The sequence below is a fragment of the Bos grunniens genome, chromosome 25, assembly GCF_055505025.1.
Source record: "Bos grunniens cultivar Pamir isolate PY7600 chromosome 25, Bosgru_T2T1.0, whole genome shotgun sequence".
In the NCBI taxonomy this organism is placed as follows: domain Eukaryota; kingdom Metazoa; phylum Chordata; class Mammalia; order Artiodactyla; family Bovidae; genus Bos; species Bos grunniens.
In genome coordinates, this window is record NC_141189.1 from 28,797,322 (window position 1) to 28,825,123 (window position 27,802).

General features: G+C 46.0%; 1 protein-coding gene across 1 annotated transcript in view; it reads right to left on the minus strand.

Moving 5' to 3' along the window:
* BMERB1 (bMERB domain containing 1) overlaps positions 1-27,802 on the minus strand; it is a 145,191-nt gene that overhangs the window by 41,678 nt on the left and 75,711 nt on the right. Inside the window, exon 2 of the mRNA XM_086375650.1 lies at positions 16,269-16,392. Coding sequence (XP_086231776.1) covers positions 16,269-16,392 — 124 coding nt within the window. The remainder of the gene's footprint in view (positions 1-16,268; positions 16,393-27,802) is intronic.

Genomic DNA, 27,802 nt, shown 5'->3' on the forward strand with positions numbered 1-27,802 from the left:
AAGCCCAGGTTCATTGGTATCATTTTTTAATTTTTAACATTAGAAAACTTTAATATAAAATTTTTACAGCACCATAAACAGAAGAACCAATATTTTTCCTTTTTAAAAGACATGAAAATAAATTCTTAACGCTTTCCTAAATATTACCTAAAATCATTCCAACAGGTACCCTACCTCGGGAAAAACTGGACCAAATGAATCGAAGTCCCACAGCCAAGATCTCAACCCAGGTCCCATCTCCAAATCCAGTGCTGCTGACTGCTTGAACACGCCCTGGCTCAGGTTAACTTAGTCAGGGGGAGCAAGCAGAGATAACAGCGTCAAGGCAGACGACAGATGGCCAGAAGGCTTACTCCTCCAGGCAGTTAATGAAACCATGGGCAAGGATCCCTGAATTTAATCACCAGAGCACCAAGCAGACCTAGTCTAAATCGTTCTAGGAGCAGATGGAGTTTTTCCTCCAGAACAGCTCAAGGCCATTTATGGTGGCCTAAGGGGCAGTGTTAGTACTCAGAGACAGTGGAACAGCCACGGATAATCACCAACTTTAAGGGGGAAGGACGATGCAGAGGTCCCTTGCCATCAGCCAGCACAGTTCAAGTCAAGCTAAAATGCCCGTCTATTCAGGCTTTTCTAAAGTGTTGCTTTCAAAGTGAAATGTAGGTCTCACTTTGTGCCTGAGCTCAGTCAATCAGTCGTGTCTGACTCTTTGCGACCCCACGGACTGCAGCACACCAGGCTTTCCTGTCCTTCACCATCTCCTGGAGTTTGTTCAAACTCATGTTAATTGAGTCAGTGATGCCATCCAACCATCTCATCCTCTGTTGCCCCCTTCTCTTAAACAATTACTACCCTTAAATGCCAGAATCCCTCGCAGTTCAGTAAAGAAGTTCAGAAATCCCACATCTTCCAACTCTCGGCTTACTCATGTGATTTCTTAAAATTAAAAAAGAGACCCTGTGTTGGTTTTTAGGGGTCGAAAACAGGTGGGCAATGGAAAGAAATGAAAGTGATTACCGAGTTACTATAAATTCTGCTTCTGGTTATGTGCCTTTAGAAAGCTTATAAATGTAAACTTCTTGATAAACACAGCACCGGTTTCAATTAAAGGCTTAATCAATGAACTTCTATAATGGATGTGATGATGAGGACAACAGATGGCCCTGGGATTCTCGGACACTCTGGGAGACCACAAACATACATTTCATTTTGATTCTGATCACGAGCTAAGCTACAGGAGAGAGAGGTACTTATTGCTGTGCCAACGCGGGCGCATTTTATACCTTCACTCAATTTCATCATTAAAAAATATGGCAAGAAAGCAAGATGAGTCATCTGCAAGCAGCTGACAGACACTTGGGTTCTATTTCATTCAGGGAAGAGGTGAGGAACATATATGGAAGGTATGGGGAGCATCATCCAAAGTGTTTTCAAACTTTCAATGGCCAAGCCACACTCTGGACTAATTAACTCTGAATCTGGAAGCAAGACCCAAGTATCAGCATCTTCTCTAAAGCTCTCCAAGGGATTCCTTAGCTCTGGGTAAGTCAAGGTTGAGCCAGTGGTTTTGAGGAGAACCGCCAGCCTAGAGCAAGACAGACAAGTTTCATGGCCTCCAGCCAGTGGCTGCTTCTATAAAGCTTCTTGCTGTGTATCTTTTCTTAGAAAATAATTTTATTTATTTTTGGCTGGGCTGGGTCTTTGTTGCTGCACACAGGCTTTCTCTAGCTGCGGCAAGCGGGGGCTACTCCCTGGTTGTGGAGTGTGGGCCTCTCATGGTGGCTTCTCTGGCTGCAGAGCAGGGGGAATGTAGCTGGCAGGCTTCAGGAGTTGCAGCACGTGGGCTCAGTCATTTCTCTTCCCGGGCTCCAGAGAGCAGGTTCAATAGTTGTGGCACAGGGGCGTAGGTGTGCCAGGGCATGTGCAATCTTCCTGGATCAGGGATTGAACTTGTGTCTCCTGCATGGGCAGGTGAATTCTTTACCACTAAGCCAGCAGGGAAACCCTCTTGATGGGTATCAAGGCTCAACTGGGGAAGCAGAACCACCATGAGTTATGGGGCACGGGATGACTATAGGAATTAGATTGGCCACAATCGTGGGAGCAGCCGGTGAGGTTGAGGTCAGGGAAGGGAAGATGAGGACCAGAGGAGACACAGGGCCGCCCTTCTGAGAGGTCAGACGCATGCATCTGGTTATGGTAGGCTGCAGAGGGGGGCAGGTCTATGCACGTCTGTCGCCTTGTCTGCCCGGTGTCTAGAAGACATGGGGCCATGTTTGGCCAGCAGGTCAGGCAGTCCGGAAGACAAGTTGGACAGAAAAGCAGTGGACAGTGAGGATGAGCTGGAGCTACCTTCATGCTCTAACCATGGCCGCCCTCAAAGGATCAACACTGCTGCTTCCCTTCTGCCTCCCGGAATCCTCCATTTTTATTTTTAGTTTTTCATAATTATAGCTAAAATTCATTGCATACTTTATAACAAGTCTGGAGAGTACTGTTCTAAGTGCTTTTAGATTTAGTTTCTTTTTTCTTTATAATGCACACCTTTTTTATTTAGTATCACAATATTAATGATAATGATTACTGTAATTCTTTTTTTTTTTTGGAGTATAGTTGCTTTACAGTTGCTCATAGTTGCTATACTATTTTCTGCCATGGAGCAAAGTGAATCAGCCATGCGTATACACATAGCTGCTCTTCCCTGGACTTCCCGTTTTGGGTCTCCTCTCTTGCTCTTGAGAGCACTGAGTAGAGTTCCCTGTGCCCTACAGTCAGTTCTCATCAATTATCTATTTTGTCTCCCACCTTTTACTTGGAAAGGGAAAGGGATTCTGGGAAGTAGAGGTCTTAGCATAGTTACGTTTTCCATAGTTTAGTAAAGGTGTCAGAAATCAGGGGAATGTTAACATCTTAATAGTTGGTACCCAAAATCCTCTTAGGGAGGAAATGTTTTTTCTGGGAACCATAGTTAGACAACCTCTTGGGGTAGCGTTCCCAAGAGCCCAGGCACCTTTTGGTGCCATGGCTTCTCAGAAGAGCACGAAATTGCTCTTCGTGGGGCAGGAAGAGGCATGTGTCTTACTTGAGATGGAGGGAGCTGAGAAAAACAAGAGCAAGGGAGGAGATGAGACTGGCTCAAGAAAAAGAACTGCCTCGTGCAGGCTGATAAAAAAGGCCTTATTAGCCAGGAGTATAAAATGTGGATTTTTAAATAGTTTGTTTGTAAAGAGCTCCGTGCCACCCCTTCTGTGATCCTTAGTTCTACAACTCCTCAAATGACCTGTGGGAGTATCACAGGGCTCTGTTTTGATTTGTTGTTATGGAAACTGAAGCATCTGCGTGTCACACCCACATAGATGGTGGTGTAGAACCCAGGAAACCAAGCCCAGGGGCAGAAAGGATATAAGAGGGAACCTGCTAGGGATTCAGAGAACACTGTCACGGATTTTGGTTTCTCCAGCCTGTGGCATCATGGGTGGGAGGTACTTCTCCAAGGGTCTGGAGAGTAGGTACCCAGGGTAGAAGAAGATGTGGCATCTTACACAGATCCAGTTCAGCAGGGCAGCCTGAGGAGCAGAATGGGAATGTCATGGCCAAGTTCATTCTCTGCTTTTGGGGACCCTAGTCTCCCTTGTTTGCTGCTCTTAATAAGGCAGTGGTGCTGTCTTTCCCACCAAAGTATGGTTTTCTCTACTCATCCACAGTCTTTGGTTTGCAAATCTCCCATCACCTAACCACAAAAAGGCTTCCCCAGTGATTCATATGGTGAAGAATCTCCCTGCCACTCAGGAGAGCTGGGTTCGATCCCTGGGTCGGGAAGACCGCATGGAGAAGGAAATGGCAACCCACTCCAGTATTCTTGTTGGAGAATCCCATGGACAGAGGAGCCTGGAGGACTAGAGTCCATGGGGTCACAAAGAGTCGGACACAACAGAATGACTAGCACTTTTGCTCACTTTCATCATCTAACTGGTCCGGCCTCTCTGTATTCCAGGAGAGAGACTCTGATTGGCCCAGGCCAAGCCAATCTGGACCAACTAGCTCTGGCCTGGAGGAGGGGAGTGGGGGAAGCCAGAACCCCCCACACGCGGAGCTGATTCTCTAAGGAGGGGCAGTGGGGCTGGGAGGCAACCACTGGTGCTTCGTGAACAGCCAGCTCTGAGTCAAGCTACTGGAGCTAGAATCTCAACCCCCCTCATTCTTAGCTTAATCTCATTTGTAAAATGTGACTCATTAGTACCTGCCTCATCAGGTTGCTATGAAGAAAAAAACCAGTGATCCATTGAAAAAATTTAGCATTGTGCCTGGCACATGTATATGCTCAAGATTCATTAGACGAATTAGTAATGACAGCATTGAGAATTGATCACAGCATCTCAGCACCTGCTACTCCACCCCTTCACCCATCTGAAGCTTCTATCTTTTACTCTGACATCAACAGATTTTGTCTCCTCCCCTGGACTGTTAGGGCAAGTCCTCATACGTATTATTCACTGCAAGTGCTTACTGAATAAAGGAAGGAATAAATAAGTGCTTGGATATCCCTAGGTATGGAAACTCATGACCTCCCAAGGTTCCAACTTTTGTAATTCCAAGTATTTGCTAAGGCCCCTCTTATGCTGGGATGGTTAACTGGATTCTCTGCAGCATTTGTGATTCTAGTTCCACAAAGAAGAAACCAACTCGCTCCTCCACGTGACAGTCCTTCAGATGTTTCAAAATGGATCTCAGATGCCCTGCATCACCTCCTCTCCAGTCTGTATGTACCTTCCTATGATGGAAGAGACCTTCATTCCACCCTCCAATCTCCTCCCTTCTCCTGTGCCCCCTCTTCAAAATAAATAGGCTACTACTAAAAGCCAAGCACATGAGATGGATGTCTGCTTTTAACAAGCATCTGTTTATTTCCAAACTCAATTTCTTCCTGAAGGAAAGGAAAATAACATTTAATGAGCATTTATATTGTGGGGGGACACTTAATAACATGATTGCTTTTACTCCTCAAAATCACCCTAGGAGAGGTTAGCTGCATCGCCATCTGACAAATGAGTTAGCCAAGGCTCAGAGAGGTTAAGGTACCGTTCAAGATTGCACAGCATACAAATGGCAGAATTAGAATTCAAAGGTAGGTATAATATCATCTAGAGAAAGTTACATGCCTTTCCTTTTATCAGAAAATAACTGTCAAAGAACCAAGACATTTAGTAATGAAAAAAAAAACAGGCTGCCTTTCCTCTGGCAGGACCCAAACTGGGAGGGTCTTAGATTTTCCTAATCTAATTTGAAACCCCTGAGGAGTTTAGGGGACTGAGGACAGAAGGACAAGAGTTCCAGGCCAGAAATCCAAGAGGAAAGATCTATGTAACTGATCACTCAATGACTGCTGCTGCTGCTAAGTCATTTTAGTTGTGTCCGATCTGTGTGACCCGATAGACGGCAGCCCGCCAGGCTCAGCCATCCCTGGGATTCTCCAGGCAAGAACACCAGAGTGGGTTGCCATATCCTTCTCCAATGCATGAAAGTGAAAGGTGAAAGTGAAGTCGCTCAGTCGTGTCTGACTCTTAGCGACCCCATGGATTGCAGCCTACCAGGCTCCTCCGTCCATGGGATTTTCCAGGCAAGAGTACTGGAGTGGGGTGCCATTAGCCAATTAAACAAAGCAAAAGATATAAATCAGAATACTGTCTTAATGAGTAGCTATGGCGACATCCCTAGTGGACCAGTGGTTAAGACCTCACCTTCCATTGCAGGGGAGGTAGGTTCAATCCCGTAGCTAAGATCCCACGTGCCTCCTGGCTAAAAAGCCAAAACACAAAACAGAAGAAATACTGTAACAAACTCAATAAAAGACTTACACAAAATGAGTGGCTATGCTGTGTAGACCCAAAACACGAAGGCAAATCTGCTAAGGTGTCTGTACTTTTTCCCTTCCTGTTTCTCTTTTGAGCAGCCTGTCCTGAAGATGTCAACAGGGGGCTGGTTCTTATCTGAAGAGAAATGAGGCACAGGCAAGCATTATCTGATTTGGGGCTAAGTGCAGAGCAAAGAGCCGAGTCCTCAATTGAGATCATCAAGTGATACGGACAAGCACCTCTCAACCCCAGCTGCCACTCACATCAGCAGTTTTCCAGAGACAAGCAAAGAGCGGGGAAACCCCTGCACTGTCAGGCACGCATGATGTAGCCTGTGCGCTCACTCTGTCTCATAAGATGCTTTTTCCTCTGGAGATTTCAAAGAATGATGAACACTCAGCATCAGATGAAGCGACGCAGGTTCTCCATGTGGTGCATGCTGTCTTCCCCTCAGCTCGACCTTACCATGGACATCCCTGTCACTGTTGCTGCCACCCTGGGAGGCCAGCTCTGCACTTGGCCCTTAAATGAATTGCTGCGGTCTCTTAAGGTGGTCAGCTGAACAATGTCCTGCAAGATATCCCCACCCTAACTCCCAGAACTTAACATGTTACCCTAGACGGCAAGTGGGACTCTGCAGGTGTGATTCAATTAGGGATCTTGGGAGGGGGAGGTTATCTTGGATTATACAGGTGGGCTGATTCCAGCAGAGATTGGATGGTACCACTTTTGGTCTTTGAAGATGGAGGAAGGGACAACGAGGAGGGAACATAAGACATGAGGCTCTGGAAGTGGGAAAGAGCTCGGAAAAGGATCCTCCCCTTGGAAAATAAGCCTCCAGGAGAAGCTTGGCCCCACCAACACTTTGATGGCAGAAACCCACTGCTGACTTCTGGTCTCTAGAATAGACAAGAGAATAGGTGTGGAGGTGTTTGCTTCTTTTGCCTCGCCATATGGCTTTCAGGGTCTTAACTACCTGATCAGGGATGGAACCCAGGCCCTGGGCCGTGGAAGTGCAAAGCCCTGACCACTGGCCCACCAGGAAGTCCCCCGTGTTAAGTCACCAACTTTGTATAGTTTGTTGCAGCAGCCACAGGAAACTCATACACTTCGTAAAGTGCACTGCAAGCTGCTGGACCAAGGTCTCCCTCTGTAGGAATGCTGTGGATGGAACCACTGGAAATGAGGCAGGCACTCAAAAAAGAAGGGAAGTCAAGCCCTTGCTCATTTATTAGGTGTATACTCATGGGGCACCTACCCTGAGACAGGCCACGTGTTGGGTGCTGCCTACACTGTGAGGAGTTTAAACGGCTCAGCTTGTATCCTCGTCAAGGCTGAGGCGAACAGGAGAGAGACGGGGAACACGGACTTGCATTGATAAGCACAGATTTATAAATGGAGGAAAAAAGACCTTGGTGACTGGGACAGGACGGGACCCAGACTGGAAAGTGCTGGGAAGGCTTCCTCTAGGAAATGACCCTGGATCTGAGCCCTGGGGAAAGCGGGAGAGTTAATCAGGCAGGAGCGGGAAGTGGGGGGCGTCTAGATAGAAGGAACAGACTGGATGAAGGTTGCCATGGAAGAGGAGGGACTGAAAGGAGGTCCATGGAGAACAGAGGTGGGGGCCACAGGGGGAGAACTGATGAAGATGAGAAGGTGGGAGACCGGGTGGGAACAGACTGATGGGAACATTCTGGAATATGCTCCCTGATGCTTATGTGTGAGTTTCTTCCATGATGAGGGTGATGCTCTACAAAGAACAACAGCTTTCTACTAGGATAGCCATTAGTCAGAATTGACTAAGGAGCGTTTGAAATGTGGCTAAGACTACTGAAGGACTGCGTTTTGAGTTTTATTTAATTGTAACTAATTTAGTTGGGGCTTCCCTGGTGGCTCAGTTGGTAAAGAATTCCCCTACAATGCAGGATACCTGGGTTCAATTCCTGGGTTGGGAAGATCCCCTGGAGGAGGGCATGGCAACCCACTCCAGTATTCTCGCCTGGAGAATCCCATGGGCAGAGGAGTCTGGTGGGCTATAGTCCGTAGGTCGCAAAATGTCAGACACGACTAAGCACAGCACAGCACACAGTAATTTAAGTTGAAATAGTCACATGGGCAGAGAAGGCAATGGCACCCCACTCTAGTACTCTTGCCTGGAAAATTCCATGATCGGAGAAGCCTTGTAGGCTGTAGTCCATGGGGTCACAAAGAGTCGGACACAACTGAGCGACTTCACTTTCACTTTTTACTTTCATGAATTGAAGAAGGAAATGGCAACCCACTCCAGTGTTCTTGCCTGGAAAACCCCAGGGACGGGGGAGCCTGGTGGGCTGCCGTCTATGGGGTCGCACAGAGTTGGATACAACTGAAGTGACTTGGCAGTAGCAGGAGCAGAAGTCACATGGGGCTCGTGCATACCCAATTATACACAACAGCTCTAGGCTGGATAGAGATATCGATAGATAGATAGACAAATAGATAGATATAACCTTATAAGGATTTACAGGATTACAGAGGCTAAGTCCCAAGATCTGTATGTCACCAACCTGGAGACCCAGGAGAACCAAAGGTTTAAGTCCCAGTCCAAAGCTGGCAAGCTCCACACCCACAAAGAGTTGATTTTTCAGTTCAAGTCCAAAGGTAGGAGAGGAAAGATTGACACCCCAGCTCATGCAGTCAGGAAGGCAAAGTTCCTTCTTGCTTCCTGCGCTTCTCAGGTCTTCAATGGATTGGGTGAGGCCAACCCACATTGGGGAGGTGCAATATGGATGTGAGAGTTGGACTATAAAGAAACCTGAGTGCTGAAGAATTGATGCTTTTGAACTGTGGTGTTGGAGAAGACTCTTGAGAGTCCCTTGGACTGCAAAGAGATCCAACCAGTTCATCCTAAAGGAGATCAGTCCTGGGTGTTCATTGGAAGGACTGATGCTGAAGCTGAAAGTCCAATACTTTGGCCACCTGATGCGAAGAGCTGACTCATTTGAAAAGACCCTGATGCTGGGAAAGATTGAGGGCAGGAGGAGAAGGGGACGACAGAGGATGAGATGGTTGGATGGCAATCACGGACTCGATGGACATGGGTTTGGGTGGACTCCGGGAATTGGTGATGGACAGGGAGGCCTGGCGTGCTGCGGTTCATGGGGTGGCAAAGAGTCGGACACGACTGAGCAACTGAACTGAACTAATCTGCTTTACTTAAGTCTGTGGTTGTTGTTCAGTCACTCAGTCATATCTGACTCTTTGTGACCCCATGGACTGCAGCACACCAGGCTTCCCTGTCCATCACCAACTCCCAGAGTTTGTTCAAACTCATGTCCATCGAGTTGGTGATGCCATCCACCCATCTCTTCCTCTGTCATCCCCTTCTCCTCCTGCCTTTCCCAGCATCAGGGTATTTTCTAATGAGCCAAGTCTGTGGGTTCAAATGTTAATTTCATCCAGAAATATCCTCACAGGTACACCCAAAATTATGTCTAAACAAGTATTTGGGTGCCCCAGAGCCCAGTCAAGTTGACACATAAAAGTAACCATCATAAGAACCTAATACAGGGTTCCCCTCCCCAGCTCAGCAGAGCCCAGGGGAGATCCGCGGGGCCAAGGGCATGAAACCCTTTATGGTAAGACAGTCAAAGCACCCAGAGAGAAGATCTTCCTTTCCCAAAGCTTGTTCTGACTTTGAAAGGCAACATGGAGCAGCAGACGCCTGTCCAGTGGGGGATATTTTTTCTCTATTTGATCCGCCAGGTCCCCACCCTCATCCCTACCTCCCCATACAATTAGGAATTCAGGAGGGTCCTTCTGTTCAGAGGTCTCACCTGGAACACTCTCCCTCCATCCTCTTTCCTCATCTTTTTTCATCTTCCCTTAAGGCTTCCTTCCTTTCTCCTTCCCCAGCTCCTCACATTCTGGTATACTTTGTCCAAGACAAACTGCGTTTTAGATCTTCTGCAATTAAAGGCATCTCTTCCCACCACCTGATATGTACAGTGACTCCGGCAACGGTGACCCGTTCTTAGGAGATGCTATTTAAAACCCAGGGTGCAACCAGCGTGACGCAGAACTGCCAAACGTGGCTGAGAAGTGTCAAGTTACATAAATGCACATGCTTCACTTTGCCTTTGGCTTGAAGCTTTTCCTAACAGGCTTCAGGATTATCATCAGCTCATTAAAGGTAAAGAGGAGGCAGGTGTATCAAACTTTTTAAAAATGACAACAATAATAAAGTCAAGTCCCCAGAGCAGAGATGGACTTGATGGGTAAGAGCCACTCCCAGATCTTAGGGGAGAGAGGTGGTTTTCTGGGTCTTCTCTGGAGATAACTCAGCAGCCCTGATCCTCTTCCCTCAAGGCATGGTATTAACAGAGGAGGGAAGGGAATTTTGGTTTGCTTGTAACCTTGGAAGAGTCACCTACTTTCACGTGTCCTCTCTCCATCCCTGGTGACAACGCTGTCAGGGATGCATCAACACCCCATTGACCAGAGGGGAAAACTGAGGCTGGAATAGGGCAAGATTTGCTCCAGTCCCCAGAGTCAATAAGAAATAGAACTGGGGTTCAAAACCATCTGAGAGCCCCTATAGCTTGATGGTTGAAATCATGGACTCTGGATTCAAGAGTGCTGGGTTATATCACTGTCTGCTGTTTCATGGACACTGAACAAGCCTGGGCAAGTTACTTGACCTCTCTGTGCATTAGTTTCCTCATCTATAAAAAGGGCAGGGAGGATGCTGTATGTCGATTAAGTTGTAGTGAGGAAAGCACTTAGAACACTGCCCAACACAGCAAGTATTTGAAAAGTTGCTGTTTACAACTCATGAACCCTCTACCACCATACCCTGAATCTCTTCCAGGTTCTAGGGCCCGAGTGCTTAACCACACTTGGTTCTTCTATTATTTTTTTTTAACTTTTATTGGAGTATAGTTGCTTTACAGGAAGTGGACCCTGAATATTCACTGGAAGGACTGTTGCTGACGTTGAAGCTACAGTCCTTTGGCCACCTGATGTGAAGAGCCAGCTCACTGGAAAAGACCCTGATGCTGGGAAAGATTGAGGGCAAAAGGAGAAGAGGGTGGCAGAGGATGAGATGGTTAGATGGCATCACTAACTTAATGGACATGAGTTTAAGCAAATCCCAGGAGATAGTGAAGGACAGGGAAGCCTGGCATGCTGTAGTCCATGGGGTTGCAAAGAGTCGGACACAAGTGAATGACTGAACAACAGCAACAGTTGCTTTACAATGTTGTGTTAATTTCTACCATACAGCAAAGTGAATCAGCTACACCTACATCAGCTATATGTCCCCTCTTTTTTGGACTTTCTTCCCATTTAGGTCACCATAGAGCACTGAGTAGAATTCCCTGTGCTATAAATAGGTTCTCATTGTCTATTTTATACATATACGTATATGTGTCAATCTCAATCTCCCAATTCATCCCGCCCTCTCTTTTTCCCCCTGGTATCCACATGTTTGTTCTCTACATCTGTGTCTCTATTTCTGCTCAGTCCTTCGTAATAAAATGAAGTTACTGGGGTCCAAGCCCAGAGTCTGGAGATACTGGAACTCAAGGACTGTGCTCCTGAAATCTATCCTTCACACACCCATCTCTGCTGCCCGCTGCAGCTCTGACTCATTAAGTAGAAGATACCGCTGCCCAGAGCACAGTGTAAAATGAAGATAACGGCCCCCTCCCTCACCTCTGAAGATACTTAGAAACCCAGATAAACAGCAGGACCAGGCTTGCAGAGGTGATGCAGAAGGGCTGAGGTGGGCTGGCAGGGGCTGCAGGAGGAGTTATGCAAAGCTAACGGTGTGAGTCAATGCTGGAATCAAGGGTGAGAAAATGAATCTGGGGTTATTGACAGCCTCCGCAGGCCAGGATGGCGAGAGGCATGGGATGGGGCTGCAGCGGGAGGGAATGGCAGGTGGGTGGCATCAGGGGTCAAAGGTGGAACAAAGGAGGTTTCAAGTTTCACCTCCTGGACATTTGCCACCAATTAAAGAGGCGTTTTTGTGATACTGAGGCATTTATTCCCTCTTTCAAATGAAGCTCATAAAATTGCCAGATTTCAAGAGGGAGATCTCTAAGTGCCAGTTAAGAACTTGGAAAGCAGGAGACCAGTGAAGGGAAAACATCCAAAGCAGATGCCCCTGGTGTGTGGTGGAGACACGTGCCCGCTGGGGTCACTCAAAGCCCTTCTCTGAACCTGACCTCATGAGCCTTATTTAGGGTAAGCAGTTATGCTGCGGGTGCACCTGACTGGTCATTCCATTAGCAAGCGCTTTTTATAGGTTATATTACAATGTATGCATAGGGCTCCACAAAGGCCTTACCCTCAGTGAGGGTTCTATAAATGTTGACTCTTGTCGTCCCCGAGGACCCTTAGAGGAACAGGGTACTACTGCAAATTCCCAGCAGGTTGACTTGAAAACCTTGACTAAGTTGGAGCTCATGTTAGGCTTCAAATAAATCACTTCTCTCCAGAGAAAGGCTATGAAAAAGTCCAAAGCCTGATGCATCAGAACCATCTCCGTTTCCGCCCAATTGCATTCGAGATGGCGGAACAAGATGGTACCCAGTGTGGGACTGTGGGATTGGGGACCTCCCAGCAGGAGTCTGTCTTTGCATTCTAGAAGAGTGAGGCGAAGAGAAAAGGCGTCCTTCTGCTGGGAATAAGTAAGGGGCCAACTTAAGGTTCAGGGCTCTGCCCCTCAGAAACACACCTTGAGTTCAAATCCCAGGTCCACCTCTACAAGCTCGTGACCTTGAAAAAGTTATCTCACCTCTGTAATTGCCGTTTTCTCATCAGTAAAGTAGAAGGAATAGAATCCACTCCCTCAGAATGGGTTTATGATTCAAAAAGTTGAAATAAGTGAGCAAATGTATGCAACATGCATAGCGTGTGTGCAGTATATCAGTACCCGAGGTAAACAGCAGTCCTTTTGAAAACTGTCGTGTGCCTGAGGACACAGACAAGGACAGGAGAGAGCCAGTATGATCCTGAGCCCACTTCCTGTGAATTCATGCTAGCTCCCGGGGAGGCAGAACTAGCAGAAGCCGTGAGCCCCAGAGGAGAGGGCAGGACGCGGAGAGAAAATGGAAACCCACAAAGGGACAATGCTCATCTTCAGGGGTGTTGGGACAGCAGCCTTTAGATCCAGAAAGAGTCAGCACAGTGGGAGACAGTCAAGTGAGAAGACACCCTCTGCCATGAAATAGGATCTGACTCATACAGACTCCAGGGGAGCCGAGGGGTAACTTGATTACTTCCGAGCAGGTGTGACAAAACCAATCTTGTCCTGGTTATTACAGCTACAGTTATTGGGGCTGTTTCAGTCAAAGGCTATCACATTCCTCTCACTCAGAGCTTCCCACCTGAGCCTGTAAATGCTTAGTACAGTCTAAAATTTTATTTCTCCCATATCCTATGCAAAGGGGTGTTGTGTGTATGTGCGTCTGTGTGTGTGTGTGTGAAGGGAAGCTATTGGGGTAAGGATGGAATGTGAAAGAACAATTTTTGCACATTCATCAAATACTAATTGGCCTAATAAGTGCTGGGCATTGTTCAAGATTCTGGGAGAATTCAATAGAGGAGGCGATGGATCAGATCTCTGCCCTCAAGAGCTTACACTCTTCAAGACATCATCTCGGGAAATACATTGAGAGCTTCCTTTCTTCCTTCATTCTTTCCTTCCCTCCTTCTTTCCCTCCTTCCTTCACTCATTCACTCACTTAATAAAAACTCTGGACTCAGACTGCATCCTACCTTAGCTACTTATTAGCTAAAGAAACCTTGGGTCAGTTTCTTAACCTCCAGCTCAGTTCAGTTCAGTCACTCAGTCAGGTCCAACTCTTTGCGACCCCATGAACTGCAGCACGCCAGGCCTCCCTGTCCATCACCAACTCCCAGAGTCCACCCAAACCTATGTCCATCGAGTCGGTGATGCCATCCAACCATCTCATCCTCTGTCATCCCCTTCTCCTCCTGCCCCCAATTCCTTCTAGCATCAGGGTCTTTTCAAATGAGTCAGCTCTTCACATCAGGTGGCCAAAGGATTGGAGTTTCAGCTTCAGCATCAGTCCTTCCAATGAACACCCAGGACTGATCTCCTTTAGGATGGACTAGTTGGATCTCCTTGCAGGCCAAGGGACTCTCAAGAGTCTTCTCCAACACCACAGTTCAAAAGCATCAATTCTTCAGCACTCAGGTTTCTTTATAGTCCAACTCTCACATCCATACATGACTACTGGAAAAACCATAGCCTTGACTAGATGGACCTTTGTTGGCAAAGTAATGTCTCTGCTTTTGAATATGCTGTCTAGGTTGGTCATAACTTTCCTTCCAAGGAGGAAGCGTCTTTTAATTTCATGGCTGCAATCACCATCTGTAGTGATTTTGGAGCCCCCAAAAATAAAGTCTGACACTGTTTCCCCATCTATTTTCCATGAAGTGATGGGACTGGATGCCATGATCTTAGTTTTCTGAATGTTGAGCTTTAAGCCAACTTTTTCACTCTCCTCTTTCACTTTCATCAAGAGGCTCTTTAGTTCTTTACTTTCTGCCATAACGGTGGTATCATCTGCATATCTGAGGTTATTGATATTTCTCCTGGCAATTTTGATTCCAGCTTGTGCTTCCTCTAGCCCAGCGTTTCTCATGATGTACTCTGCATAGAAGTTAAATAAACAGGGTGACAACATACAGCCTTGACGGACTCCTTTTCCTATTTGGAACCAGTCTGTTGTTCCATGTCCAGTTCTAACTGTTGCTTCCTGACCTGCATATTCCTTCTCTAAAATGGAGACAAGACTAGGACCTACCTGCACCTTAAACCCTATAGCAGTGTGAAGGCCTGGCTTTGAGAAAGAACCGGGAAACCAAATTCCAGAAGGGTCCACACCCAGCCCCTTAGCCCAGAAGGCCACAGATGATGGATGAGGTGTTTGTCCAGGTCTGAGTGGGCCATGATCTCTACCCGGCCATCTTGGAGTCTGCTGTGCATCTCTGAGATCGATAAAATTCTGTGCCTCCAGACAAGGCTACATACTCTAAAGGCGGGGCTTGGTGGGGGGAACCCTCATTGTTATCCACCGCTGTCTGCAGGCTGCTAGCAAGACTTCTGGGCGCCAAGAAGCCAGCCCCTCCCTGGGAGTATGTCACTGAGCCTCCGAAATGTCCTGACAGCATTGACATCCTTCTGTATCATTTGGTTAATTTGATTTATCCAAGTGTCTACTGTTGACATTTGTCTCTAAGCGATCAGACTCATGAGGACGATGGGGAAATTTAGTGAGGTCACAAGTCAAGAGCTTATGCTGGCCTGGCCCAGGGCTGTAGCTTACATGTTGGCCTAATGTCTCTGAGCACTTGACGTGTGTGTGCCAGATGTGGGGATAACATGCACACACACACACACACACACACACACAATGCAAAGATCAGGAAATGCTCAGTGAGAGCCATTGTTGCAAAAGCAGCCTTGGCCCCTCTGAGCACCTGCAGGCTGAAGACAGCCCTTCAGTACTTTAAAGCTGAGCTCACGTTCTCTGTTGCCTTTCCGTTTAAAACATGGGGAGTATATTGTCAACGCTAGTAATTTTTTTTAAATTGGGGTACAGTTGCTTTACAATGTTGTGTTAGTTTCTGCTGTGCAACAGCATGGATCAGTTATATGTATACATATATCCGCTCCCTTGTGGACCTTCCTCCCCCTGATCTCACTCCACTAGGTCACCACAGAGCACCGAGCTGAGCCCCCTGTGCTATGCTGCAGGTTCCCACTAGCTATCTATTTTACACATGGCAGTATATGTATGCCATTCTAATCTCTCGATTCATCCCACCCTTTGTGATATGTTTTTAATGTTAGAAAAAAATCTGTAGATAAGAACAGAAGCTTAACTATAATTTTAGAACCAAATATAAGTTTTATGCTCTTTGAGAATGTAAACAATAAAAATAGAAAAAAAAAAAAAAAAGCAAGACCCAGATAGTAATTTAATCATCTTTTATAGGGTTTTATATTGACTAACAGTTATATACTAAGAAATAGGGCATCCCAGGAGGCACGAGAGGTAAAGAATCCGCCTGCCAATGCAGGAGATGCAAGGGATGCAGGTTCAACCCCTGGGTTAGGAAGATCCTCTGGAGGAAGAAATGCCACTCCAGTATTTCTTGCCTGTAAAATTCCATGGACAGAGGAGCCTAGCAGGTTGCAGTCCATGGGGTTGCAAAGAGTCGGACACGACTGAGCGACTGAGCACACAGGAATAAGAAATAGAGGAACAGATAGCCACTTCTCGAGGCAGTAGTGAGAATGAGGCTGGCACACAGTTATCAACAGTAAATGTCAGGTTCCCGGGCATCCTCCCCCTCCTCACTCCTTCCTTTTCTTGGCCACTTCCCCCAAGCACTTACATAAACCTGAGCTCAGATTCCCGTCGGACCAAGACTTCCCGGAGACGCTGGATTTTCGCCATCTCCAGCTCGATCTCCTCCGGCCTCATGGTTGTCTCTGCCATGGAGATGATGTCCAGCTGATCTGTGCAGGAGATATAAAATGCAGGCGTCAAGACCCCGAGGGCTGTAAGGGTTTTCAAGAATTCCCTTTGGGACAGTCCCCGCCTTGCTCCAGCGACCTTCACACCCCAAGAAGGCACACGGATCTTTGCCAGTGTTGCAAGTCTGTATTTGTGAGCGGGCCCTTTAGAAACTAGAAAGCACGTTTCCATGGGAACCCTGTTACAAGGCAGAAGGAGGCTCAGGCAGGGGTCACCCAAACCTGTTCAAGGTTATAACGTGCCCTTGGCAGTCCCTGCCTGGTCCCAGCTTCTGAGTCTCGGTCCTTTTGACCATGGCCATTCATCCTGTCCCAGTCTCCAAGACCAGCATTTTTAGGCAGAAAAATGGGTGTGATAATTACTTTTAGCTATACCATTAATAATTATCTTATAGGAATACTAAGTAATGTAAGCAATAGTAACGTGAAATGATACAAGTTTGTTGTAGAAAATTCAGATAACAGAGATAAGCAAAGAAGAACGAGGTAAAAAGTCATCTACAACCTCTCTGCCCAGAGGGAACATTTTGATGGACATTCTTCTGACTTTATATTGATAGTTATATGTATATATATATATATATTGTCATATAAGTAAAGCCATATGTCAAAAAAATATAAGACCATATGTATGCCACACACACAGAACCATATAATTATCAAATATATAGAAAGACACTATATACGTGTGTGTGTATGTGTGTGTGCACTCAGTTGTGTCCAACTCTTTGTGACCCCATGGACTGTAACTTGCCAGACTCCTCTGTTCACGGGATTTTTCAAGCAAGATTACTGGAGTGGGTTGCCATTTCCTCCTCCAGGGGATTTTCCCAACTCAGGTATCAAACCCATGTCTCCTATATTGGCAGGCAGATTCTTTACCAACTGCATTGCATGGGAAGCCCTTACATATATATGACTGTATATAAATATATCTGCATGTATATATGTATATACACCCGCTTCATGGATCACAGCCTTGTTGTGGCAAAGGGGCTTGTGTAACTCAATGAAGCTACGAGCCATGCTGTGCAGAGCCACCCAAAGTGGATGGGTCATAGTGAGGAGTTCTGACCAAATGTGGTCCACTGGAGCACGTGGTATTCTTGCCTGGAGAATCCCATGGACATGGGGTATGAAAAGTATGAAAAGGCAAAATGATACGATGGTGGAAGATGAGCACCCCCAGGTCAAGAAGGTATCCAAAATGCTCCTGGGGAAGAGCGGGAGGCAATTATTACATGAATTTGAGCAAAATTCTGGGAGATAGTGGAGGACAGAGGAGCCTGCTACAGGAGCGTACGTACTACAATCCCTGGGGTTGCAATGAGTCAGACATAACTTAGCGACTGAACAACAATGTATATATGCACATATACTGGTTCACTAGGGCTACCATAACAAAACAACAGAAGCTGCAGAGCTTAAACTATAGACATTTATTTTCTCCTGGTTTTGGAGGCTAGAAGTTCCAGATCAAGGTCTGGCAAGGTGAGGTTCTGGTGAAAACTCTCTTCCTGGCTTGCAGATGCCCACCTTCTCACTGTACTCACATGGCCCCCTCATGTGCATGCAGAGAGAACTCTCCGGTGTCTCTTCTTAGAAAGACACTAACTCTATGAGATCAGGGCGCCACTTTTAATGACCTCATTTAATCTCAGTTCTGAGCACCGAAGAATTGATGCTTTTCGACTGTGGTGCTGGAGAAGACTCTTGAGGGTCCCTTGGACAGCAAGGCGATCAAACCAGTCAATCCTAAAGGAAATCAACCTTGAACATTCATTGGAAGGACTGATGCTGAAGCAGAAGCTTCAATCCTTTGGCCACCTGATGCAGAGAGCCGACTCATTGGAAAAGACCCTGATGCTGGGAAAGATTGAAGGTAGAAGAAGAAGCGGGTGACAGAGGACGAGATGGTTGGATGGCATCACTGACTCAACAGACATGAGTTTGAGCAAGCTCCGGGAGACGGTGAAGTACAGGTAAGTCTGATGTCCATGGGGTTGTAAAGAGTTGAACAGGACTTAGTGATTGAACAACAACAGCTTTCTCATTTCCAAATCAGCCTCACTGGGGATTAGGGCTCCAACATATGAATTTGTGGGGGATATAAACATTGAATCCATAACACTATGCATGTATGTGGATCTATGTATATACATCTCTCTTCATATACTGACATTAACTTTTTTATGTTCATTCTTCCAATGCATACATGTGGTAATTTATGTCAGTATATATATTATATATATATATATAATATATATATTATATATATATATTATATTATGCATGCACCCTATAGCATGCATATATAGGGTGACACATATGGTTTTATATATGTGTGTGTGTTTTATATGTATAATGTTATATATAAACACATGCATTTTTTTTTAGGAGTGCAAAAACACATATCAAGATGTGAGTAGTTCAAGATGTTATGTGCATATATACATACACACACATGCACACACTAAGTCATTCAGTTGTGTCCGACTCTTTGCGACCCTATGGACTGTCTCCCTCCAGGTTCCTCTGTCCACGGGATTCTCCAGGCAAGAATACTGGAGTGGGTTGCCATGCTCTCCTCCGGGGATCTTTCCGACCCAGGGATTGAACCCGCATCTCATTTTATGTCTCCTGCATTGGCAGGTGGGTTCTTTACCACTAGAATCACCTGGGAGGCCCTATATTTATATATGTATACACACACACACACCATCATGGAGGTCTGGTTTTTGTAATATAAAGTTAGGGTCTCACCATTTTATTACCTGCTCATTTCACTGAACATTCCGTGAGTGTTTCCACACGTCCTTGGATGCTCTTCCCCAGCAGCAGTGTGAAAGGCTGTGTGGTTTGCTATTTGTGGCTGTGTCATGAATCACTTCACCAACCCCCAGACACTTAGGTTGTTTGCCATTTCCCCCACTAGAAGCAGCGCTGGGATGAGCATTCTCAGAGATAAATCTCTGTGTGCATCTAAGAGGTGCCTTTAGGCCGCATTTCCAGAGCGAATGGCTGGGTTTTAAAGGATGCCGTAGTCTGACGACCCTTCATCGGCAGAGGAGACACAGAGGAGGGAATGTTCTTGCTTTACTCTGAGGCCAACATCACATTCTCTGCATCTGCTAACTCCTTCCAACCTGGCTGTTGTGAGAACTGAATTAACAGAGACACGCTATGCTTGATGCACAGTTACAATTACCTTTGTTATCCCCATGCTCTGCCACACCATCTCTCTCTCTCTTTTTTTTAGTTGCAGGATGTGAATCTTTACTTGCGGCATTCGAACTCTTGGTTGCGGCATGTGGGATCCAGTTCCCTGACCAGGGATTGAACCTGGACCCCTTGCATTGGGAACACAGAGTCTTAGCCACTGGACCACCAGGGGCCAGAGTTAAAGATCTTTGAACTGAGGCCAATCACCAGTTCATGATTGTTGGTGAGCCTTTTTATGTCTTAGTATCATGTTCTTCCTTTACAAAATGGGATTTAATAGCTATCATATGCTAAGCTGTGCTGGAGGCTTTATATGTACAATCTCATTTAATCTCTATTTCATAGAGGATGTATCTGAAGCTTAGAGAAGGAAGGTGACTTGGCCAACATCACGCAACCAGAATGTTACAGAGACAGAATTCAAATCTAGCCTCTCTCTCTTCTCCCTAACCACATGCCTTCACCACATTATACAGCCTCCGGGTGAGAGCTAAATGAATCTACGGATGCAAAGGCGCATAGTTAACCATTCCAAAGACGTGAGTATCCTTATTTCTCAGCCATCACGGTTCAGACAGACAACCTGATTTCCACAGGACACACGCTGAAAATGGCAAGACACCCTGGGGTGAAGCGTGGGACAGAGAAGATTAATCACACCCCATGGATTGGCATTTTACCTCCATCCTCGGGGGAGGACGGAGGTGGTGGCACTGCCAGGCTCCAGGTGCTGAGATGAACATTTAGCTTTGACTTGGGGCAGAGGATGGCACTGATCCTTCTGTTGAAAAGTCCTGCTCATAGATGCTTTCTTTCCCCTGGAGAAAGGAGCAAAGCCTGGAGTTCAAATCAGGATGGAACAGTTCGAATCCTTTCTCTGTGCCAGGCACTGTTGTTGTTCAGTTGTTAAGTTGTGTCCGACTCTTTGCGACCCCGTGGACTGCAGCACATCAGGCATCCCTCTCCTTCACCCTCTCCCAGAGTTTGCTCAAACTCATGTCCATTGAGTCGGTGATGCCATCCAACCATCTCATCCTCTGTCATCCCCTTCTCCTTCTGCCTTCAATCCTTCCCAGCACCAGGCTCTTTTCCAATGAGCCAGCTCTTCACACAGGTAAGCCAAAGGATTGGAGCTTCAGCTTCAGCATCAGTCCTTCCAATGAATATTCAGGGTTGATTTCCTTTAGGATTGACTGGTTTGATCTCCTTGCTATCCAAGGGACTCTTAAGAGTCTTCTCCAGCACCACAATTCGAAGGCATCAATTCTTTGGCACTCAACCTTCTTTATGGTCCAACTTTCACACCCATACATGACTACTGGAAAAAACATAGCTCTGACTATACAGACTTTTGTTGGCAAAGTCTTGCTAGGCTCATTACAAGTCTCATCTCATTTAATCTTCACAACACCTTAGGTGAGGGGTTAACCAGCTATGCTAATGCTAAGTCACTTCAGTCGTGTCCGACTCTGTGTGACCCCATAGATGGCAGCCCACCAGGCTCCGGCGTCCCTGGGATTCTCCAAGAAAGAATACTGGAGTGGGTTGCCATTTCCTTCTCCAACGCATGAAAGAGAAAAGTGAAAGTGAAGTCACTCAGTCGTGTCCGACTCTTAGCGACCCCATGGACTGCAGCCTACCAGGCTCCTCTGTCCATGGATTTTCCAGGCAAGAGTACTGGAGTGGGGTGCCATGACCATGGGCCAAAGCCAGTCCCCACCCTGATGTTGCAAATAAAGTTTTATTGGAACACTGGCCATGCTCATTCATCTATGTATTGCTTATGGCTGTTTCTGCATTACACCAATAGGATGAGTAGCTGTAACAGAGATTGCATGGCCCACATAACTGCAAATATTTGTAGAAAAAGTTTGCCAACCCCTGCCCTAGATGGTAGATGCTATCATTCCCCTAATTTAAATTAGGTTAAAAAAACCCACACATTTAGACAGTAACAATAATAGCTAACATTTATTTAGCACTTATTACATGCTAGGATCAAATCACCTTATTTAACTCCCAAAATAGCCCTGGGTGATAAAAACTGTTTTCATCCCCCTTTCACAGAAGAGCAAGTCAAGGCTCAAGAAATGGAGAAAGTGGTGGGGTCAAGATTTAAAACCAGACCTGTCCTACTCCAAAGTCTTTGTTGCCATCAATTCTATTCACTTAAGAACTACCTCCCCACTTAAGAAGTATCATCATCAGCTTAGCAATCAGAAAACTGAGTCTATTTTATTGCCTTAGATATATGGAGAGTAGCTATTTTTTAATTTCATTTTTTAAATTATTGGAGTATAATTGCTTTACTGCGTTGTGTTAGCTTCTGGTGTACAACAAAGTGAGGTAGCTATAGGTATACATATCCCCTCCGTCCCACCCCTTACCCCCTCCCCACCCCTCTAGGTCATTAAAGAGCACTGAGCTGAGCTCCCTGTGCTTTATAGCAAGTTCCCAATAGCTAGCTATTACACGCATGGTGGTGTATATATGTCAACAAAGAGGAGCTGTTTTAAAGATCTAGCAGGTGATTATCTGGGGAGCTCTGCCCCAGGAATTAGGATACACCTGGGCTGAGGGGCAGGGGTCAGGTCCAAGGACCTTCATGCAGGGGGTCTTCAGCCCAGACCCTGAGAAATGCGGGTACAAGATGTCAGTAAGTGAATATCATGCATGGTTTCTTTCAGTCTGACCTTGTATGACAGAACTAGCATGATGGAAACCTCGGCAACATTCTCCAGGTAGAAGGAAGGCAACCAACAGTGGATGTGTCCACAAGGACAAATCCCAGGAGGAGCTGGATAAGCATTTCAGGACAGCTAGAGAAGATGGTTGCTACAAGGATCTAAGAGAGCAAAGCATGGTTGTTTAGAACAAGCAGAGCACTAAGGCACAGAAGTCCCCAGGGCTCCAACTGCCATGGCTGTCACTCAGCTTAAAGCAGCTGAGTCACTTCTGGGGGATGAAGCAGCTAAATCCATCTTTTTTATCCCCAAATGCCACACCAGGAAGACTCACGCCTCATGAGCACAGCAGCACTGGCAAGCAAGAGCTGAGCACTGAGCACCGGACATGACTGGGATGCTCCTGCAGGTTTAATCATTTATCTTGAAAACGTGAAGCTACCTGGGGACAGGGCGGTGATGGTGGGCATGGCAAGCGAGGGCTGACGGTCTCCTAGAAATTTATCATTTAAATTTAGAGAGAAGGGAAACTGCTGGGGACCAAAAGAGAAATCTTCCCCGGTCAGTCGTCTCCAGCCATGGGTCACAACATGAATCTAAGTCCAGGGTCCCCTGGGCAATACCCACTTCTGTTTCTGCTTCCTCATTTCATGTACCCAGAGCTGTCACATATGAAGCATCACTAGGAGTCCAGCACTAACTCATCCTGCTCCTAAATACCTTGGCAGGTAGGTACGCACATTATCACCCTCTCTTTATAGGTTAATAAGATGAGGCTCAGAAGGAACATAAGTGATTGGCCAAAGTCATTCAACCAGTGAATGGCACAGACCCAGGACTGTCTGATTCCAAAGCCCAGGCTGTAGGTCAAAGGGCTACAGGATAGCATTTCCAAAACCTCAATCACTGCGCAGAATTCACCACAATCATGTACTATCGGTCAGGCTTTCCAGGTGGCACTGATGGTAAAGAATCTGCTTGCCAAGGCAGGAGACTCAGGTTCAATCCCTGGGTTGGGAAGATACTCTGGAGGAGGAAATGAGAACCCACTACAGTATTCTTGCCTGGAAAATTCCATGGACAGAGGGGCCTGGCGGGCTACAGTGCATGAGGCCAAAGAGTCAGACATGACTAAGTGACTGAACACACACACACACATTATGTTGGGGACTGAATGCTTGTGTCCTCCCCTCACCCTGCCAAAGTCCTATGTTGACACCCTAACCCTTAGTGTGATGGTGTTTGGAGGTGGAGTATTTGAGAGGTAATCAGGGTTATAGGAGGTCACAAGGGTGGGGCCCCCATAATGGATTAGTGCCCTTATATGAAGCATCAGAGCTTGCTTCCTGTCTCTCTGTTGTTCACCATGTATGAACACAAGAAGATAGTCATCTACAAACCAGAAAGAGGGTCCTTACCAAACACCAGATCTGCCAGTGCCTTGATCTTGGACTTCCCAGCCTTTAGAACTGTGAGAAATAACTGTTGTTCAAGTCACTCAGTCTATGATACTTTGTTACAGCAGCCTGAGCTAAGACACTAACTATACCAGCATGTATTCAATATTCTTTACATTGACTTTTTTCACTTATATAAACTCCTTAAAGGAAATTGCATTATCATATCCATACATACTGTCAATATCACTTAGTATAGTTAGAAAATAATCATAACAGTAAGTCCAATGGAAATAAAGTGATCTTATCAAATTCTGACTAAATACTGTAGCCTGCTTAGAGCTCAGATTGAAAGCCTAACTTTTCTTTCTTAACCATGTAGATGAGTAAGTACTACATAGTTGGCAAGTACTGGAGAGGTGTTAAAGACAAACCATCAAACTGAGGCTTCTTTGACAATTGTAAAGGTCGATAATTGGAAAAAAAAAAAAAAAGAGTACAGGAGATATTGTGGGCTCAGTTCCAGACCACTGCAATAAAGTAAGTATCTCAATAAAGCAATCACACAAAGTTTTTGGTTTCTCAGTGCACAAAAGAATTTCGTTTGCACTTTACTGTAATCAAATGTGCAAGAGCATTTTGTCTAAAAAAAAGAAAACAATGTATGCACCTTAATTTAAAAATACTTGATGGCTAAAAAATGCTAACCATCATCTGAGCCTTCAGTGAGTCATAATCTTTCTGCTGGCGGAGGGTTTGGAATGTGAGAATTACCAAGACGTGACACAGAGACACGAAGTGAGCAAATGCTATTGGAAAAGTGGCAAGACAGACTTGTTTGACACAGAGATGCCATAAAACTTCAGTTTGTAAAACACACAATATCTGGGAAGCACAATAAATTGAAGGATGCCTGTAATTTTCGTGCAACCTAATTCATTGTGGTTTTGTCACCGAACTCAGATCTAGCTGCTCGCCACTTAAAAGCCATTAAAGAAGCCAGGTTGGTGAAAGGCAAGTTTGCTTTATTTTGGATGCTGGCAACTAGTGGGGAGGGCAGGCACCTGTCCAAAGGCTGACTCCACCCCCCCTTCACCCAACAGTCAGTGGGCAACAGCTTTTATAGACAGAGGGAGGGGGCTACATGCAGAAATAGCACAGTCAGCTCTGACAGTCATCTTGAAATGAGTCATCAGTGGTCTGACCAGCATCATTTTGATTCTTTTAGGTACAATTCCTTCAGTTCCGGGGCTGGTTTGTTTCCATGTCCCTGTGGCCAGTTCTCAAAATTGTGGCAGCTTAGGCATGGCTAGAGTCTGGTCATCATGTAGTTAACTTCTTCCACTGGGTGGTGGTTTCAGCATCTATAAGAGAGCTCACAGGATATGGCTTAGAACATGATCTACAACACAGGAGAAGGAAATCAAGGTCCTGACTGTGATTAATGGCTACATTATTATTTGGTTTCCTTCGTTTCTGCATTTTCTCACTTTTCCGATTAAACTCATTCTTTCACTAAAGCTTTTCCACAGACAAAAGGCAGGCTGAGGACATGGGGGACAAGGGTCACAGCATTCCAGTTTGAGGCTAAGAGCCTCTGGGTGCCAGGGTCACCCTTCCTACCCCCGGGAAAGCTTCCGTAGAATCAAATTCCAGTTCCTTTGGTTGGAAAGGACTTAGAGGCCCTGGGGACAGCCTCATCTCCATGTCTGACAGGATGTGGAAGGACATGACACGATTTGCTTCTGAGGGTCCCTCAACAAACAGCAGGGGGCTCAATCTCTTGAGTTCTCATTGGAAATTAAATGAGAACTGAGGCGTGAAGGCAAGTGTGTCAGATTTTTTCGCCCAAAGATGAATCAGCCATTTTGAGTCATTATTTTAACCCAGCTTGTATCATAGAAGCAATTTAATGATGGTGGATGTATTCATTTCAGTCCCACAAACACTTACTGGCGCCCAGCATCCTTGGAACATCCTCAAAAGGACACACAAGAGAAGGGCCTTTGGAGAACGGGGGAGCCTGCGGGTAAGCATCAGAGGACAATCACCTTCAGCCTAATATGTCCTTTTCTATCCTGTGAATAGATGTGGGACTTTTTTTTTTAAGTCTTTATTGAATTTGTTACAATATTACTTTTGTTTTATGTTTTGGTTTTTTGTCCACCCAGGCATTAGGATCTTAGCTTCCTCACCCAGGGATCAAATCTGCACTCTGCACATTGGAAGGCAAAGTCTTAATCACTGGGACACCAGGGAAGAACCTAACGCCAGGAGAGAAACTATCTGAATTTTGTAATAAACTTTTTAAAATTTTTGGAATAAATTTTTATGTATAGAAAAGTTGCAAAGACACTACAGAGAATTCCTATCTGCCCTTCCCCTAATGCCCACCATTGTTAATACATCTGATGCGGCTGATTTACTGTATTTGTTGTTGTTGTTTAGTCGTTAAGTTGTATCCAACTCTTTTGACCCCATGGACTATAGCCCGCCAGGCTCCTCTGTCCATGGGATTTCCCAGCAAGAATACTGGAGTGGGTTGCCATTTCCTTCTCCAGGGGATGTTTCCTACCCAGGGACTGAACTGAGGCAGGAGGCAGGTGAGCGCCCGTCCACCAGGGTAAAGCTATTGGAGATTCAGTCCTTGCGGATCAAAACTCCAAGAAGAAAAAAGCAGGACAATTAAGGGAGGAGGCTGGGCCCGGCCCAGACCACGTATTTCCCATTCCCCAAGTCAGAAGACCTCCTTGACCACACATGCACAGAAAGGCTCCTTGGAGACCAAAGGGGAGTTATGTTAAGGGATGTTCTACCCAGAGGCCTTTTCAGTAAGATCCATCTTGGCTAAGAGATGCGTGCGCACACATGGGAGGGTCCTGCGATATACCAAATACAGACAGTGAACTGGGGAAATTCAAATGACTGGCCAAAGGAAACCCGGAAAAATGCCTCATAAAAGTGATTCAAGCTGCCACGAGGGTGCAACTCAGCGACTCTCTCTTCCTGAGAGCGCCCGTGTGTCTTTCCACACGGACTGTACTATTTTACTTCTCAATAAACACTTTACCTGTTTCACTACTTTCCATCTTTGTAGGAATTCTTTTCTGCAAAGCTGAAGGGCCAGGGCCCTTGTCACTGACCACTGATCTAGTGACTAGGATTTGGTGCTTTCACCGACGCAACCCGGCCTCAGTCGCTGGCTGGGAACCCCAGCCACTGCAGGCCGAGGCCACCCAAGATCATATCCTGCGTCTCATGCATAGGCAGGCGGATTCTTTACCACTGAGTGACCAAAGAAGCCCAATTCACTGTTAACTGTGTTGTTTGAATGCTTACCATGGCAGGTGTCATCGGCTGAAAACATTAAAGAAAAAGAGAAAAAGCTTTTTGGGTACAGGTACCGTGAGAGCCAGGTGAGCCCTCAAAGACGGCCTATGAGAGGGGCCATTATGGGCATGAACTTTTCAGGTGTCACGACCACCTCCCAGGCTGATCTTGGTCCCATCGGTTGATGAGTCTGGGCCTCAGTTTCTTCATCTGCCACATGGGGACAATCACTCATGTCTCAGCTGATCTTCGTGCCAGGCATACAGAAACTTCTCTGTAACGTTTGCTCTTATTATTCATTTAATAAATATCAATGAAAACCTGCTTCATGCCAGATCCTGCTCTAAGTAATGAGGATGAAACAAAACAGACAAAAGCCTTGTTCTCATCAAGCTGACCTTCTAAGAAGGGGTTTATGTGTCAGGGAGAAAAGTCATTAGCTCACAGCTTTCCCCTGATGCTAGGTTTGGACAGATTCCAGTTCAAGTCCTGGCTCTACCAGTCACTGTGTGATCTGGACCATGTTACTGATTCTTCCCAAGACTCAGTTTCCTCCTCTGTAAAATGGACAGTAAGTCCTACCTCATAGAGTCGCTGCTCTGGAGAAGAAGTAAGATGACACGTCCAGTGCTTGGTGCAGTGCCTGGGTGTGATAAAGGGTGGTCAGCATCATTCTTACTACTCGCACCTGTCCTTTCCCTGGAAAAGCCAGACCAATGTGGGGGAGGAGACAAGATCAGCATCATCAAACCTGGAGAA